The sequence below is a fragment of the Bombus affinis genome, chromosome 4 (genome assembly GCF_024516045.1).
Source record: "Bombus affinis isolate iyBomAffi1 chromosome 4, iyBomAffi1.2, whole genome shotgun sequence".
In the NCBI taxonomy this organism is placed as follows: Eukaryota; Metazoa; Arthropoda; class Insecta; order Hymenoptera; family Apidae; genus Bombus; species Bombus affinis.
This window is the reverse complement of record NC_066347.1, coordinates 2329442-2348823: the sequence shown is the minus strand read 5'-3', so window position 1 is coordinate 2348823 and position 19382 is coordinate 2329442. Positions and strand designations below refer to the sequence as shown.

The window sequence follows — 19382 nt, the reverse complement described above, 5'->3', positions numbered from 1 at the left end:
TTCAGAAAATTAGCATTGTGTAAACATAAACAAAATGACTTTTATTGAAAATCTTTAGTATTTAAAAGCGGCCTTATAATTTTTGTTCTCTTTGTTATTATTACTAGAAATACTTTTATAACAAAAGATACACAAATGTCATAAGTTTTCGACTAAAATTCTATACAATTTAAAACAAATTACGTAGTAATTGCGATTTGCCGATTCGCAAAGCAATATCATTTGCTCGGTATAAAAAGCATAAACGAACATAAACAGCTACAGAATTAAACAATGTCACGTTCTTATTTCAACACAGAAAATAGGCATTGCTATACATAGATAACTCTATAACATTGATATTAAACTATTGCTTATGTATTGGAAAGCCTGATGCTGGAATTATAATAACAATTACTTACAAAAATATATGTAATTTTAGTAGGCACAGTTTGCGTAATACAATTTTTTAAATCGTTGTAAAATTATACAGATACTGAAATAGTTACATCACTGTGCATTCAATATAAAATCGAATATACAACTAAAAGAAATATTACACAAATTAAAATGAAAGTATCTGAAATAAAAAATTTATATCTCGTAATTCTCCGATCATATGTAAACTTTTATATAATAATATTATTCCATATTTTCTATATTCCTCAATCTATTTTAACACACAGATCCACATTTATCATGTGATCGGTGTAATACAATATTGATTTAACACAAAAATACATTTGTCTGAAAAAATTAATTTTTTAAAGTATAAATACATAAAAAGTTGAACGTTTGTTACAAATATATTTTAAAAAATGTTAAGTATTTTTAATGAATTTCATTGTTTAATATATAGTCTTCATCTTTTTACGTTTCATATATATAAATCTAATAGTCACACCATTTCGTTCAACCGAAGTTCAAAATGCATAATACGCTAAAAAGTAATTTTATTTAGAAACTTATTTATGCATTCAGCATTACGTTTTTAATCATTTTATAACTTGTGCAGTTTTTGTGCTATTCAGTCGATTAAATTATACGTTTTGCTTTTATACGATTATAATCTTAAAAATAAACTTCCAATTATTATATTATAAAATGATAAATAATTTTCGTATGACGGTACTACTCTCGTAAATTTAATTGGAAGAAAATAAATTTATAAACAACCTATTTTTAAAATTGATTTGACAAACAAATGCGTTTTTAATTAATATAAGCTACATTTCAAAAACATATAAATCAATTTTATAGTTATTCAAACGTATTAAACTTTGGTTATCATTTGCTAATCATATTTCTCTCTTTTATGAATTAAGATTGTAAGTATACAATCTAATTTCGTACATTTTGAAAATATTACTTATATCTAGTGTCCTCATAAAATTATTTATAATTTCTTTGAAATTTTATTTTAAAGATAATTCGGAATAGGTTTTGAAATTAGAAAAAGAAGTTTCCAAACCACGCCACGATATGAAGAATTCAAAAACATAAGTACCTAAATATTTTTATTATTATTCAATATGTACGAAGAAATTAATGTTAAGAATGCATGATATTTCAGTCAAATATTTTTATATAATGTAACTAATAAAACGGTGACTACATCTTTCACAAACTACTGTTAAAAAGTATCCGTTTGACCATGCTTTATTACATTTACTGGTATCATGCTATAATTAAATAATTGGATTAAACCGTATCACAATATTCATATAAAACTTCCGTAGTGTTTCGAAATATACATCGATCAAAATATTAACTAATGAATGTTACGTGTAACATCATCCTGCTTGTGAATCTAATTTCTTTTCGACCAGTTTAGTTTTTATACGTACACTTTTTAAGAGCAAGAAACACAACACGTTTAAGTACACGAGACATACTTTTACAGTTTGCAACAAATTAATTTTTATATATGGTCGAGACTGTGCAGTAATTAATTAGAAATATTCGTATTATATATAACTCTTTAATTTTCACTTTTGTCTCATTACTTTCTTTTACTTTCATTGTATATCACCTGTGGACCCTGCTCCGATCGATCACATTTGACGATCGACAAATAGATTACGATCGATGATCGTGTATGGCGATCTTAGAGGAACAGCCGATCCTCAATTTACATATTACAATCGATAAATAATAGGAATGTTTAAAAGGTTCACTCGATAAAAGCGTCTTTTTTTATACTCTCATTATCGATTGTAAAGAATATAGAAATATCTTGTATAAGCCCCCGTTATGACTAATTGTAAGATGTTTCTCGTTTAGGACATACTTTCCCAAATTTTCCTTCCCCCCATAAACCTATTCGCTTTATAAACGTATCCTCTGCTTAAAGAAATCCCATTTCTAAGGCGTTGTATAACGACTGTGTGTCCGAGTGACTATTTATCCTCCAAAATGGGAAATTATGGGCACGTGCTGCCGTTTCTTCATCAGAGTCATCACCTATTACCACATATGTGCATCTTCGACCAAATCGCGCAACTACTCTTCCAAAGCAGCTTTCTTTTCCTAGAAATGATGAATGTATATTACGTATAGAACTTTTATAATATAAATTGTGATTAATGGCGTTTTGATGTATATATCGGTTCAAATGGTATTTAATAGATGATTACAGTAATTTCAAGCACACTTAAATTCCTTTGTAAAACTTACCGATTTTCGAGGCCGAATAAATATTTTCGATTGGAAATATTCCGCCGATACCAAAAAGCAGTACTTTAGATAAAGCCGGTACTAATTGCGTGGTAGTAACCAGAATGTTAATGCAGTCACTTCTTTTATTTATGAGACTTAAACATTTTACAGCTGACGTTAACCAGTTATCGGTGAGCACTTCAATCTCAGAACGTAGTTGTAACCATTGTTCTTGTTTTGCAGCGCCCAATAAACCGCCAACATTGTTTCGGTAATTATTATAGATCTCTTTAATTTTTCGATAGCGAAAGGCTAATTTTCGCATCCAATCGACTCCACCTCTAACACCGGAAGCCAAGCATATACCGTTGTTCGCAGATGCGCATTGGAAACCATCGTTAGCAAAATTGTAAGAAGACAGGTCTTGTCCATTATCATCTGATGATACATCATCGATGTGTACTTGGTCACAATCCTACAGGAACATCAAAAATAGAGCAATTAATAACACGTAATAATCCGAATACGTATAAAATTAAATTTCTGATAGAATATAACATTTTAGTAAAAGATTTTGCTTTTACTAGACGTCGTGTCAATCTTGTACGTGTTTCAATTATGGAATATCCTGTGTATTTGAAATCTGAAGTTTGGTTGTGCCTCCTCACCTCGACGTCGTTGAAAAAAAAGTGAGTATCAGCCAAATTGAATATCATTTCTTCCATTCTATACGCTACTTGGCCCAAAAGAACAGGATCCTTACGGTGCTTCGTTGCAAATTGCCCAGTTAACAAGGAGTGAAATACAACTATGGTTTCGTCCAGGTCCCAGATGAATATCCGGTCAGGACCGGCTTCTGTCGTATCCGCAGAACCTATACTGTTTCCACTTCCGCTCTGGCGTCTTCCGCGTCTGCAAGGTTTCGCTGTCGCTCCTGGAACACATTAAACGTTATTTCACATATTCTTTTCTAACAAAGAATGTTCACTATAAATATTTTTGCTATTCATTAAAAGATTTATCTAAATAGGTAAAGAAATAAAACTGAAAAAAAAATTTTTTTTTTTACTTATAAGTACTTTTGTATGAAACTCTTTTTCTTATAAAGCAAATTAGGATGCAAAAAAGAAAATGATAGAAGCCAATAATTTTACAACTAAAAATTAGTAATTTTAGTTCTTCTTATATCTTGTATATTCTTATGCTATTAACGGAGATTAAACATATATTGCGCTACCGCCCACGTGTTCAGCGAACAAGCAGCCACATTAACTTATATTAATAGAAATTTAAATATTTATAGAGGCTGATTCAGGAATAACTAGAATTTTACATGCTATTTCAACAAAAAAGGTATTAATAAATATATATTCGTAATATTCTATTTTAAATAAGATTATTTTATCAGATAATTTAAATATTTTCTTAATTGTAAGATATAGGACGTATCTATAGCTATATCTATATGTATACATATAGTACTTTTACGCTTTTTAGCATTTATTTGTTTATTCGACAACTGTTGGAACACGCTCAAGGAGAACATATTGACGCAAAAAGTGGAGATATAAAAATCACACGTACGAATCGTGTTACCTTCGATGTTTGCGGTTTCTCGTGCGGTAAGATCGCTGGCATCGTGAGTTGTTGCGTCCAACGTGAGCGCAGACTTTGTCGAATCTTATTACAAAAAGGGAAGTCGTTACTGATAAATCATAATTGCAAATAAATCGTAATTGTCGCAAGAATTTACACATAAAAAACATAGTAAAACGTTGCTACTTAAATCAATGGACAAAAATATTAAGTAATTAATAAGAAAATTCTTAATATTTCTGTAACCTGAAAAAGAAACAAACGAAACAAAGAGAAACAAAAATTAATAAAACATCATATAATGCAAAGAAAAATATTTCCTAATATTGAATATTTTTTATTGAAATAATTTGATAAAACCAGAGTTTAACATTTAAAAGTTTGGATATAATTTTCCATACTCTTATATGGAACTATAAAATTTCTCTACTCTCCTTTTATGTATTTCACGTATTAAATTCAATGAAAATGGTGTCCTGTCCTTTCAATGTTGATTTAATACAATTAGCAACTCAACATTACAAGGAGATTTATCAATAATCCAATTCTTCATTATCTTCCTCAGTATTGTTGTATTCTATATACTTAAAAAAACGAAAACTGTTTCATTTCCAAAAGTATATATATATAAAAGAAGAGAGAATAGTCTAAAACGAAGAAAAAACAATGACCTTTCTCAATCTTTAGATCTCTAAATTTGCCACGTCTGCAGTATACGATATAATCAGAAGATAATTATTCTACTCCCTATGAGTCACTTTGTATGATGTAACGCGAACCGGATATTCAACAGTTCTCATGCAATACAACAGCGACATTTAAGATTCTGGCTGCATCGGTGATTAAAATTTTGCTCGACGAGGAAGTGCCTGATAGTGCGGAAGAGGTAGAGAAGAAGTCGATAAAAACGTTACCAGCAAAATTTAGGTTTCCAATGTTAAACGAGGCGGGTGTCGTGTGGTAACCATGCATGGGGTAATATCCGGAATACTGTAATGGTACCCTGTCATTTCCATACAAACTGCTACTGTAGGCGCTGTAATCTAGCTTCTGAAAAACCATAGATGAAACGGTAATGAGGATAATAAAAGTAATAAATTCTAATGATTTTTTTCTTTTTTAGTACCTGTGAAGACGGTGATATATTTTGAGCCACGTTGGGGAAATTCGTGGTGCCGCTATTGTATGTAGCGTAAGATGAATATTGAGACATGGAGCTGGGCGTCGTATATGAGGTCAGATAAGAACTTTGCAAGCCCGAGGTGTTTTTCCCGGCTGTGGTTGTCCCGTAGGGAGGTGAGTTGTACAAACTAATAGCACGAAGTTTCCATGTTAACGAACGTTTACAAACCAATTTGTAAATATTACATTTATATACAGTGTCTGTTATTAATATTGGAATACTATATAGGAACATAGTCAGCCATTGATCAGAAATCAGGATAAGTTTGAGGGCAAAGATGAATGATGATGCGATTCAAGCATGAGAAGTACGTGCCTGTTATAATATTGATTGGCTCCGTACAACGAACTGTAGTCCGCCTTTTCCATAGAATCCGGATATTCTTGTTCCTTTTCCTCGGCATTCTCGTCGATGTATAATTCCCCGCTGGGCACGCTGTCGTTTTCGGGACAATCTTGCACCTCGTTCTTGACTTCCGTTTCTGCCAGTATGAGCAAAATGATTCACGTTCACATTTCTTTAGTTACAACGCCTTTGATATTATAACTCTGTCATTAGTAATGACATAATTTATAATATTATATATTATTCTATTAGGTTGTCCGAAAAGTTTCTTTCGTTTCATAAGATGATAATAGATGAACAACATTTTCTGTTTTATATTATTTTATTGTTTTAGGTATGATCCATTTCGTTCTACTTTTATTATTATGTTCATGCATAATTCAATAAACTAATATAAAACAAAAAACATTGTGCGTCTATTATTTCCTTATAAAACGAAAGAAACTTTTCGGACAACTTAATATATTATTCTCTGTTCTGTACATTATAACTGTATCATCGGTAATGATACAATTCACAGAAACATGTTTCTAGGTTTGTTACTGTTGCAACTACTTTCTGCTAAGTGGAATTTCAGTTTTCTGCTGAATAACTTCCGTCATTTCGTGGTAATAGAAGTCGAGAATATAAATTTCATTCATTAAATTTAGAATTGTTACAAAGTTACGATTTATTGTGATGATTCTTATAATTTAAACATATAGAATATTGCGACAAAGATGGCATATTTTCTTAACATGTTTTTTCTTTCGGCTTTTTGTATATACAAAATAGCGCAATTTATAGTCAACCATACTTCAAACCACAAAAAGGAAAGTAAAATAATATTATAGTGACAAATGTAAGTCTAAATATAACATAAATAAAACTCGCTTGCGAAAAGGCTTATATAACACACAGGAATAAAATACGCTTAAAAAACTGTAAATACAAAAATCTCAAAAGAACCGGCTTTATATTTAACCATCGTTCAAACCACAAAGTAAAACATCACAATCCTTAACCGTGATTCGTATAATTTATTAATTGGGATATGTTTATCATCTTTCTAGAAGGATAATCGAAGATAATTTTTGTACCTATTTTGCAATTTTTCGATAGCATTATTTACATTTAAAATTATTCTTCCGTTTGAACAGTTGGAACAATGGGTGAAGAATAAACAATATAAACGTTTAATTAATACATTCTATTTAAATCCAAATAAAGAAAGGGCATTGTTTCGGAAAATGTTATAAATCAAAAAAATGCATATTCAGGTTAAATTAAATTTCCCGGAATAATATTCAGTAATACGTATTTCATGTATTTGTAACATAAAACAACAGAATGGAAAGCTTTTCCGCGACCGGAAGTATACAAATGTTACCGGCGTCATGGCGAGAGGATATTTCGTTTCATTTTGAACCGCGATATGTAATTAATTTCCCAAGCAATTAGCTAGGAGGTCCGTTATGAAAACTACCTGTTCATTTCGGTGTACGTGTTTTATAGAATAGAAGAACTCAGTGGCGTGACATGACGCGGCGCAACCTCCAGCCACCGGGTTTCTCGTTTTAATTCAATCGACCGGCGGCACACGCAAAAGGGAAGCGGGAAATACAGACAGAAGCCTTTTCAAAACGTCGAATTTAAACCGTTTTATTGCAGGTCCGGTTTCGGCTATCATTGTCGATGGTGCGAAACGTTATAAACACAAATTTTTCACTTTTTGTTTTCCAAGGATACTTCATCATCGCGATTATGTGTTATGTTGCATCGATGAGACGAAAAAGAAGAAAAATTTAGAACAAATAAACGAATAAATAAATTAATAAAAGGAAAGCAAAAATGGCGATTTGGTTTCTAAACGGACCTTTAAAAGGGTAGCCTTTTAAGTAGACCCGGAATGGAGGAGCTTTATTTACCATTGTTTGCGGCTCGAGGGTGCTGTACCGAGGCCTCTGTCGACGAAGACACGTTGCCAGCATTGTCTAAAACGCCTGCTGGTTTCGTCGGATCATTGTCCTCGGTTAACATATCACTGCGCCTGAAGAAAAAACGGCAAACAAAGTCGCGATTAATAATTGGTATTATATACCATTTAATGCATATAACATTCAGTTTCAGTGCGATGTATTCGACATGTATTGTAAATTGTACGCTCCCGTTCATAAGTTTCCGAACATTTGTTTATTTTACACAAAATGATTGTTAGAATGCAGATACGATTTTCTAAATTGATTTTATTATTTATCCACAAGTTACTCAGTGAAATTAAAATATCCACGATTTTATAGTATGGAATAACTTACATTACGAAATAAAGTCACAAAAGTATCAAATGCATTTACATCAAATGTTAAAATTACGTAATATCAAAAGTATATACATTCTAACAGTTACCTTACTCAAAGCAGTCAAATGTGCGGTGGTCGGTCGACTTATGACCAGAAGTGTACATTCTTTGAAGGTGGTAGCGTAAAATTTAAAAGATTTAACATTTGATATACCGTAGGACAGATAGAAGTCCTTTTTTCTGGAACTACGTGTCGGAGGTAATTTATGAAAGTAAGTGGATGAAAATTGAGCGTATTGAATAACCAAAAATAGCTCTTGATTTAATATTGAAATGAAAGATGAAGAATATTGAATAGTCTGAGATTTTCTGCAATGGAATATTAAACTATTATTTTTGGACCAGCTTTTAGGATTTTATCGAATTACCAAATTACGTAATGCATCCAGTGTGTGATCGATCATAGAATCGTTAATTAATCACAGAATCCGTCGATAGAATAGCTCAATTGTTTTGGCACCTGGAAATCACAAATAATCCTTGATCGAATTCTTTTCTTTTTACATCTAAATTGTTTAATTTTTATTTGTAAACACGTTTTTTATTTTATAAACTTGTAAAAATACTTATAAGTACATGCACGTTAGACTTTTACTTGATCAAACAGTTATTTAAATAATGAAGAACAAAACTAACACGTGTATGTATATATATATATTTAAGATAAAATTGTAAAGAATTCCTTGTAGTTGAATACATCAAAAGAAATTCCCGGAATTCGATGTTATCATTTCATTTAGAATAGAGTAGGTTTTGTATAATTCTTCCATGAAATAAAGAAAAAAATAAACACATCTTCGATAGCCGGTAATTATATTCTAGGAAAAAAGTATATATATATGTCAGCACGAATTCAAGAAAACGACATCAAAAAGGATTCTGATGCCAAGGGCTAAATTCGAATGGAAATTTTTTAAAAAGAATCATCTGAACCGTATTAGATTAAATTTAATCGAATAAAAAGTGAATTGAATGTATTTTAAGTCGTGTTCAATCAAAATTTGTGTATTACATTTATCAAAAAACGATGATTAATTGTCACAAAGGAAACTAAAAAAAGAAAACTAAACGAGAAATATGTATCTACTTTAGAAGCTATAAAATGATAAAACCGCTGTAAAGGTTGCAAAAATGTACGACAATAAAGATATTCTTATTTTGAAAGATTTATGGTATTAGACAAAAAGACATTTATGTATATAGATATAAATAGTTTAAGGCATAAATATAAACATTCCTGTAACTTAATAACTAAAAAAAAGCCTGTTAGTAATTAAAAATTTTTCTTTCTTTAGTATTACATTATCAGTCTGAATATTTCAAAAATAAAGAGGCGTCCCAATATTCTATTTTATTGTTTCTCTATCTATCATAAAATAAGGAAGGAAAAAAGTTCTCGAAAATCAGCACTGAACCGATCATGTATTCGCCGATTCCATGGTGTTCCGGTTGATGCAAAAAGGGTTAGTGCACGAAGCGGACAGCTTCGTTATTGTCTGCCAATTGCGTGTCGAAGAGGTGGAGTGGCCAGATGGGTAGGCGTATACCAGGAACCTTCGAGAGCAGCCAATGAAACCTCCTTTCACGACGTTTTACATTATGTATTCTTTATGTTGCCAAGTTGCTATATCTGTCCGTGCTCCGCCCTTATCTGCGCCTACTATATACTTCGCGCTGCACTATACTGCGAAAAAGAGACTGTCTTGCATAAGGGCGCTTTCACACCGACGTCGCAATGATACACCGCCTTCGTAAGATTAATTTTGATTTATTTATAGATACCCAGATCCGACTCGATTCTCCTAGTCAATCTCTCTATGTTTTTCTTAAACGTCGAATTTATTTCGGACAATATTGTCAATTGTTTTCATAACGCTGTGTTTAGAGAATGTCATTTAAAAAGCTTGAGTTAGATTGATTTATTCTAGAAAATCTGGAAAGATAATAATTAGTGGAACAGCACAGAGGCAAGGCAAGTAAGTACATATATAAATACTGCTCTTTATCGCACAACGTTACACGTTGCTATATGTCTTTATTACTCTTATTTGTATATATGACACTTTTAGTCAATATACGTGCTTATCTTTATGATTGTGTTGGGTCTATCAGAAGTAACCAAGCTGCATTCGTTTATATAATTATCTTTACAGTTCTCCATTATATATACGTATATAGATAGAAGGCAAGAAATGAAGTCTTTGTTGCGTTTTTGCATCAAGGTGTTTTATTTTATGGGTTGTTTAAACGAGTTTTTTAACATAGGGTGGAGTTTGGTTTCTGGAGATCAAATGGCGAATGAGATTAAATCCTAAGCTATATACAGACAATGCGAGGCTGATCCGCGAGGCTGCCTCGTATCACATCGTCACGTAGATAGCAGAATACGCGAGGCAGGGTGAGTCGCAGTTATCTACGGTTCCAACAAAATCGTTCAATATACGTCAAAACGAAGTGAATAAGGAGCTGCGAGGCACCTTTGATCTCTCAAAATACCGACAATTGTTCGCTAGACTCGAGACAACCTCGTCGTTCTGCCTTGCACTGCCTGTATATAGCTTTAGGTAATTTTGAAGTTGGGTGCAAATTTTCTGATTGAATTTATTTCTCAACGTACAAATTTTATTCGGTTTATTAGTAAAAATGCTTAAATTTTTTATAATAAAAAACATCTTACAATTCAAATTAGAATGCATATCATTTCTAATTCAAACATAGATTCAAAGTAGATTAAGCTTCCAATAGCATTTTTATTGATATTCAAACATATATAAAAGGGCACTGAACTTTTGATTTGTAAATTGACATCGATAAAACGGAACAGGATTTCAAAACTGTTTACCGTTAGTAAAGTTCAACAAACTATAACAATGTACCAATGTATACACGGTTCCCTATACTACGTACAAGAGGGATTATGGCAATATTAAAAAATATATCACACAAAAAAGAGGAAAAGACTCAAAGAGAGAAGGTAATTATGATAATTCTATTGTGGAATGTTTACAGACTTCAATGACTTTAGTTTAACAGTCGTTTCACAGTTAGTAATATGGTGATAATAGTAACCAGTACATTGATTGATTAAAGATATTAACGAAGCGGTGTAATTATCATGGAAGAATAATTTTCAGTCTAAATTAAGAAATATTTTTAAATGCTTAACATTAAACTTGCGCATTCATAAAACAATTACTATTAAATATTTTTTCAAAACAAAATACATTAAATAATAAATTTAAATAAATAGAAACAACGTGTAGGTCACTGTTCTTCAAATATCACAAACAAAAGTAACTAGAACTTGTTTAAGACAATTTCTTCAATCTTCTTTCCAAAATCTTCAAAACCTAAATACTTTACAAAGTATATTTCATTTACCTATGAAGGTCCAAATTCGTAACAAATTCTTAAAATCATTCTAAAATCATCACTGAATGAAAAAGAAGGAACAAATGAAGTTATAACTCTGTAAACAGATCGATTCTAATATTTTAGGATCTTAAATTGTTAGGGCTCATGATTAATTACGCGTTCTTCAATGCGGGGGCAGTAGCCTTCGCGGGCAAATATTTTCTGTCGGATGTTTGTAATTGAATAAATCATTGTCAGTAGAACGATCGTTTCGAGAAAAGTACAGACAATCGCATCGGAGATATATGATCCCCTATGTGTGTATGCATACACATATGTATACATATGTATATGTACACATATATGCGCGGGTATGAAAGCAATTGTTCCCCCGTGACACGCATCGCGTCGGCTGGAAGTTACGTCGTTCACTGGAACACGACGATGAATCAATTAGCGCGCGGCTACGTTGTTTGAACAACAGCCAGATACTCGGACAATTTTTCTTTTCGAGAACGGTGTACGTTCTCGAACAACGTCCGAAGTCGGGAAAAAAAATAACCGATTAATTGTTTGAAACAACGGGCAGTATGCGCGATATTAAACGGTCACTGTATACCACCGCTTCGTTTTTTTCTTTTTGTGTCGAATGATACCGGAAAGCGTGGAAAAGAAAAACGCGCACGAACTACGCCCGAATTGCCCGTTGGACAATGTACCACGACGATCGGTAAAATTGTTACTTTTAAACTTGCGCGAATAATAGTAACTATTCGATGCTCGAATCGAGAGTACGACTTTTTTCTCGATAAGTTTTGATGGAAGTTGTTTTGATTGGTCTTGATAGACTGTTTTTGTCTAGGGAAACTTATTGAAATTCATTTCCGATATTATATGTACGTTATGTGGAAATTTAATAATGGATATTTCGTTTTTATGTTTAATGTAATATTGATAATTATCAAAGTTTAAGAAGTCCTTCAAATTTTGTAGTATCTAATTTAGTTAGAAAAAATATTTGAATATATATTTGCATTTTTTATTTAAGAATGAAATATAAATATATACATATCGTTATATTGGAAACTATGCTATTAGAAATTTATATACATATTATACTTTGAAACTTAAGTATGAAATTGAATTTGTTCTTATTATAATAAAAAGAAATATACAATTAAAACAAAGAAAATCATAATTTTTCTAATATCTTTTTTGATGTAGACATAGATACATATGTCAGAATTGTAAAGTCCGTTTGGTCGAATCGTAAATGTCTTGGAACTTGTTTTATCTTAATTTAATTCTAATATGTTTAACATACATTTTTTCACTTCTTATTATAATTTGCAACATCTTTTTAATATGGATAAAGGCAATGAATTTAACATAGCAAATATAACATAACAATAGTGATTATAGTCTAAGCCCGACTCGTCATCTCTGGAATTATCTGATTAATTTACATTTAGTTGTGATATAATTTATCGAACTATCCGTATAAAAGAGACGATATCATATAACAGTATTCTTCCATGATTGTATTCCTAAGTACTTTCATATTCCTAGTACTTGTCACTCTGTTAAGGAATTGCGTTATTATTTATTTTCCCCGAAAGGCACGAAGGATTTATACCGTTGAGAAAGGCGGTCAAACTTATCTAAATAAAGCGTGTGCCGAAATGTTTATCGCGGCTGAGTTGCTTGCCTCGCCACTGTCCGTCAACCATCAAAGAAACGCAACCGAACGAAAGAAGGATAGAGAAGAGGAATGCGTAGCAGGAGGTTTCTCGTGCGCGACACTCGTGTGTCCCACGGGCCGCGGTCAGCTTACATTTGAAAGGAGGAAAGAAGAAAAATAAGGAAGGGATGGTTACACTACGGGACCAAGACAAAAGCTTCTCCATAGTTCGGAATGCTCTGGCTTTCCTTCGTCGTCTCCTTCTCTTTTCCCCGGCCCCTCTGAAACAGAGGCCATGGAAATCGCAACCTCGTTCCAACACGTTTTCTTCGTTTTGGTAGATTTATCTCGCACAAACTTTTCTAGTTAATTATTTCTGATCGTTTTTAGTATAAGAAACATTTTTATAGAGAGAAAATTTCAGTCGGTTTTTCAGTACGGATTACTTGGCATTACACAGCGGTTGACCAATTAAAATACATTACTGGTAACAAGCCGAATGAGATGCATAAGTTACGCATGCTCAATTGATAATGACATTTACACGTGTGAGTGCGACTGTAGATGCGTTTATACATGTGTATGCATGTGCAGAGGCACATCCGCGTAGCGTGCGTAACTCCTGTACATCTAATAATTTAAGAAACGTATACATATTGTAGAATACATACATATGTACAGACAGAATACATTGTGCTTCCCACGTGGCACTCGATCAACAAAGTCATTTGATTGTTCTTGTTTGTTTTGATTATTGCTTCCGATATGTTAAGAAAAAACATTTCATATGCGTACTTTCACTTATAGAAAAAATAATATAAATAGATAGACAAAAACAATTTTACAGTTTATGTACGATATTAATTTCGACTTTATGTAATTCCCAGCGCACAATTTGCTATTGTATTTTACTTATTTATATTCGCAGAAGTTGTGCTTGCTTATTATGTTATATTATAAATACCATTGTTATATAATTTACGAGTTTTCAGTTTACGAATTAGTTTATCATTTCAAATCTAAAAACTTGCCCATCATTGTTAGAACAAATCAAAGCAACAAGCTATATAACAAACGAATGTTTATTCAAACCTTGTATCCGGCGTTTAAGCTGGACCAAGAACGAGGGTGCTTCGCGGTGAATATTCGTGGATCAAGGAAGCTGTATTCGGTTCCCTCCTGATAGTAGCATCGTCATCCCTTCGCTTGTGTTGTGTGTACGTAAATGTGTGTACGCGATGCACTTGATATAGGGTTTAAGCACACTACTTCTCACTTTTCTCGCACTTTCCACGACCACGAGAACATCATGACAACCGACGGATGCACTATCACCGACCGTTTCTAACAACACGTAAAAGAACCGCTTGATGAACAAGGATCTTGTGTAAAAGATTATTCCTTGAAATAAACTACAAGTATAACGCAATTGAAACAGTTTGACCGACGATTTCGCGAGAAAACATCTCTCGGTTGGGTTTATACGTTCGTCGCGCGAGGGGTGAAACCATGGAATCCGGCACAGATGTACGTTTCGAGCCAATGGGTCGAAGCGAATAGCAGAGATTGATCTTTTTCGAGGTTACGTCGGCTCGATACGCGGTTTTCGTTCGAGGCTCTTTGATGGATTCCTCGTATCGCGGACGCAGTCAACACTATTGTTTCTCTGCGAAGGGCATCGGCTCGGTGTGCGATATGCTGCAGCCTGTGGAGTTCTGAGCATGCGAAATGTCGCCTGCCACCCCCGCCCGGTGGTCACGTGGTTGGCCGGCTCGTACGGCGTCTTTCTTCCACGTTCATCCCCTCTCCATCCCCTCTCTTTGTTTGATCCTCCATCTTCATCCTGCCGTCGGTACTCCTATTCGTTGTCTCGTTTCGTTGGTCGGACGCGCACAGGTCGCTCGTTAATTAGAATGAGAGAGGCTAATGGTAACTCGCTTGGCCACCCGATTGTCAGACGAAGAAAAGAAACGACAAAGAAAGGATCCAGGGAAAGAAGAGGACGGACACAGCCAGGTTACCCCCTTGTTCGAATAATTGTCACCTCCTGTCACCGTTCGTTTTTATGAATCGCTCTCTCGACTGACAGACCTGAGCTGCTTTTTTTTCGTTTACAACCCGAGGAAGGAACCCATCGTGGAATGGTAATCGAGGTAGTCTATGCACACGATCTGATAACTGCAGAGGAATGCACAGCACGGGGTTAACGAATTAGCAATGGAATACGTAGTACGTGCGACCGAAGGTGGTCGTGTTTAATACACAGCAAAAGATTTTAATCCACGGAGAAGTTTCCACATGCCAAAGATGGTTGCTATAGTGTTGACAATTAGTGGTGACCTTTACGAAGACTGCATTTGGTCGCAGTCACACTGTTCACTAATGTTTGATGTACACGTTTATTTCCGATTTAACGTTTTTTTACGAACGGGACAGGTTTTGAATCTACGAGCCGGGAAATGTAATACGACATGATAGTTCGCGTTGTTTTTTTGCACCTCGTCCACAGCATGGTACGCGTACGTTTTTTCCCCTTTGTTTTATAATCGGAGATAGAGAATTCTTGACGGGAGGTCCAGCGGCCCTACGTCATACTCGCTGCCTTCTTGGAATAAGAATGTTTCTACTTCTATTTTTGCTTTTTTACCGATTATGGCGTGATAAAAGTGGTGCAGAATATTTCTTCACAGCTGTCATTAAATGTTAAACTTGTGTAGTTACACTTATATTATATATATAGAAAAATTTGAACATTTGTTTACGTAGTTTTTAAAAAATACGATTATCCAAATTTTTTACTCAATGTTTCCAATTTTTATTAAAAAAACGATGTTTATGAACTTTCTACATAGTCTCTGCATTGCTCGTACCACACTACTACTAGTTTCGAAGATATACCACTTAATAAATATTTTTAAATTCTTGAATTAATTTTCTATAAATTTATGAATCCTCTAAAAATTCTTTTTTTTACATTTATATATAGCTAATTGAATTTTATACATTAATGTATGATTTGCATATATATACATAATTCCATAAATTAGCCTGTCTTACCTGCAAATCCAGGACTTATGTTTTAAAATTATCGATGGAATGTGATCAATCACGAAGCGTTTAAGGAATATCAGAAATTTTAATCTTATTGAAAATTAAAAATAAAGATTGGTTCTTGGATCTGAAATAACCTATCGATGACCGTAAGAATGTTAAGTAAATATACTTGTAATTTATTATAACTAATGCAATTATTTAATTTATGCGAATTGTGTATTTGATAGAATTATTCCTTTTTTTTGTTTTTAATATTTTGTTTTAACAAAATGTTGCTGTTTTAGATGTTGAAATTGCAAGAAAATCAGGCTTCTAGTTAATTATTCTAACACTTTGTGAATATTTTCACGGTGTAGTGTTGCAAGTAATGAAAGCGTCCCTCACGAGACGAAGCTAATATTTTTGACTATGATAATCAGGATGATGCGAGACAAGGGTAGCAACCTAATTTCCTACCACCTGCTCTTACATCCGATGCGCGTTTTATACGAACTAGATGGATTCTCAAATTTCCTTGAGAGTTTAGATAATGTTACTGTGAAATTTTTCAAAACTGCTTTTTGCATGACATCTCAATTTATAGAATAAAACCCATTTTCTTCAAATTTTCTACACAGAATGCAACGTATCCTAACGTACTGTAACATTACATTTATAATTTATAATTTAAGGCCGATAAATTAAAGTATTTCAGAAATTCATTATTATATTATTTTATTCATTATTTACTATTTTAAACTCGCTGTATTGTTCGTTAAAAAAATATTTTAAATGTGAGTATAATATGAAAAAATTGTTATTAATGTGCATAATTATTCGTCTCAGTTTTGTCATACATCTTTTTCTAATATAGAAAATTTTCATAGTTTGCTAAAGTGAGAGCAAGATTGAGATATAGAAATTCGAGATTAGCGACGGAGTTAGATAGATACTTAATGTTTTCGATATTATCCAAAATCATGATTTTGGGGGTTAGCTTTAAAAAATAATCTTAAAATTAACGTTGAAGAACGTAGCGTAACATGAAATGTGAGATAAAGAAGAATGTGCTCGAATACGGGATAAAGCAGAATGTGCAGCGGTTGCTTTATTATCTCGCTCTCATCCCTGATACGTAATATTTCTCATATCAAAGTGCATACGGTGGCGAATATGATTAAGTAAATTCGTTTCCACATGACGTTTATTTGTCAGAAAAAGCGTCGAACACGCTTTTCAATGCTGTATAGTATCTGTAAATAGTAAACAAGAGATCAACTGAAGTATAAAAGCGCTTTCGATCAGGGGGACCCGTTTAGAAACGACAAAGGGGATTAGTATTTTTACATAATAACAGATAAGTGCAGCAGGGTCGGATAAGTATGTCTATTCTGACCGTTGTTTTACAGTACACTGGATAACAGGAATCTTTACCAAATTTCAGGTTAATCAAAGATATGCTTTTCTTAAGCATCCTCGAAGAATATTTGCATGGAAGGTTCCCCTAAATAGGTATTGTTAATCTTCTATTTAGAATATTTAAATGTTAGTTTAATAGTTCAAAAGTTAAATAGATTATGAATTGCATCACAGTAAAATCAAAGCACAATAGCATCTTCTATAAAATATTTTCCTCCAAAATTTACAAATCAATAAATTATAGGTATACTCATATAAATTTATATTTTTATGAGTGTAATTAAAATAATGAAGTATCTAAATGAAGAATTGAAGATATTAAAAGATATTACTTACTAAATATTATAACAGATAGTATACTCTAAATATTTTATTTGTTTTTGCATATTACATGTACATTATAAATGTATAAAAATCCACAGTCAACAAGTTAAATTCAATTGACGTTAACCAATCCACAGCTTATGTTCACAAAATAATTCCAGCGTCGAATATACCGTACCTATGTGCCGATAACAATCAAGTCGTACAGCATCTCTTAGAAGAAAGAAAAAGAAAGAGAAGGAGCTACGTAACCGTGCGCCACGGTGGCCCACGGGAACAAATGCAATATAACTCGCGAAGCGTTACGCGAAATGGATGTCGTCGAGTTTCCCCAAGAGTCGTTCGACGGAGATCGAAGGTAATAAAGAGAGGCACGTAAAGGAGACATGGCGTCGACATCCTGTGGGTTGGTCGAGGCAGTCGTTGCCTCAACAGAGAAAAAGGAGGCGGTATGGGGGTTAGTACGTTTATGATATAATGGCACCGTGATGCCATATACGCCCGCGAGGAACCCTTGTGTACAGATAAATAAGACGGCGTGCGAGTAAGTACTGTGCGAATCTTGAAGTATGCGGGAGGCTTGTGGTCTATCTCTCTACGTATAAATGAGTATGCTCCAATGTGCGCGTTCGACCACCCAAGGGTGTACACACTGACTCCAGCACTCGAGGAAAAAATGCACGAGTACGGGTTGGAGTATTTACTTTTGTCGAGGCCCAGGTATGTACATATGCCGAAACAAACTGACTTTCGCCGGAGAAGACTCGATTGCCCATTTCGGCAGGTATATTGACGAAAATCTAATCGCTCTTGTCTTTTCATCGGTAACAAGGGTACGCCTTTGTAAGAACTAGTTCTTTTTATTGAAATAGTTATATAAGAGAATAATTTTATATTTTTCTATAAGAATTTACAAGCATATTCTGAGAATTGTGATTATAGTTGATGTGATACTTTTTAAATGGACCAGAATTTTGTGTTCTTGTGTTGAATATTGAAGAAACTTAAAATTGTAATTTTATGTAGTATCAAAGTTGATTAAAACACCATATGAAAAAAAAAAGAATTACGAAGAAAGAATAATTATTGACAAGTTTCGCAACTGGAGTTCATTGAACTTTACTATAATTTTTCTTTTTTATAGAAAAAGTGTATAACAAGTGTCATAACACAGTACTGTTATAATTGCATTACTAATAAATAATTAAAAATAAACTTGATATACATATTTTGATTGTAAAATATATTTACGTGTGTGTAAGTGCATCATTTTAGATGAAATATTAAACACAAGGAACTGCCATAAATCTAGTTTGGAAAAAAATGTGAAAGTGCCTTCCTTCTTTTTTCGTTTAAAAAGGTGGTCTTTTGTTTCTCGTCGAACGACACATCTTCACGATAAGATCCTGCTAAAATAAGTGCACACACGTGTAGAGATCCTGCGGGTGAGTTCAGCCCCAGCTAAGTAAGCG

At 33.2% G+C, this 19382-nt stretch overlaps 1 protein-coding gene and 1 long non-coding RNA gene across 7 annotated transcripts; one reads left to right on the top strand and one right to left on the bottom strand.

Moving 5' to 3' along the window:
• Window positions 1-9: 9 nt before the first annotated feature.
• Window positions 10-14862, bottom strand: LOC126915632 (eyes absent homolog 4). Of its 6 annotated transcripts, none has more exons than XM_050720483.1 (10): window positions 14227-14862; window positions 8468-8559; window positions 7669-7790; window positions 5732-5897; window positions 5360-5543; window positions 5148-5283; window positions 4222-4317; window positions 3306-3571; window positions 2656-3112; window positions 10-2508 (listed from the first exon to the last, which is right to left on the bottom strand). In XM_050720483.1, exons 2-10 carry the CDS (start codon window positions 8482-8484, stop codon window positions 2327-2329), a joined length of 1626 nt encoding a protein of 541 aa, XP_050576440.1. In that variant the 5' UTR covers window positions 8485-8559; window positions 14227-14862; the 3' UTR covers window positions 10-2326. The 6 variants fall into 6 exon arrangements, with proteins under 6 accessions (XP_050576440.1, XP_050576441.1, XP_050576445.1 ...); XM_050720484.1 differs by having other exon boundaries at window positions 4234-4317; XM_050720488.1 differs by lacking the exon at window positions 4222-4317.
• Window positions 3015-3371, top strand: LOC126915636 (uncharacterized). The gene is made up of 2 exons (XR_007710271.1): window positions 3015-3148; window positions 3225-3371. It is a non-coding gene; the product is annotated as an uncharacterized LOC126915636 (long non-coding RNA).
• Window positions 14863-19382: the final 4520 nt, after the last annotated feature.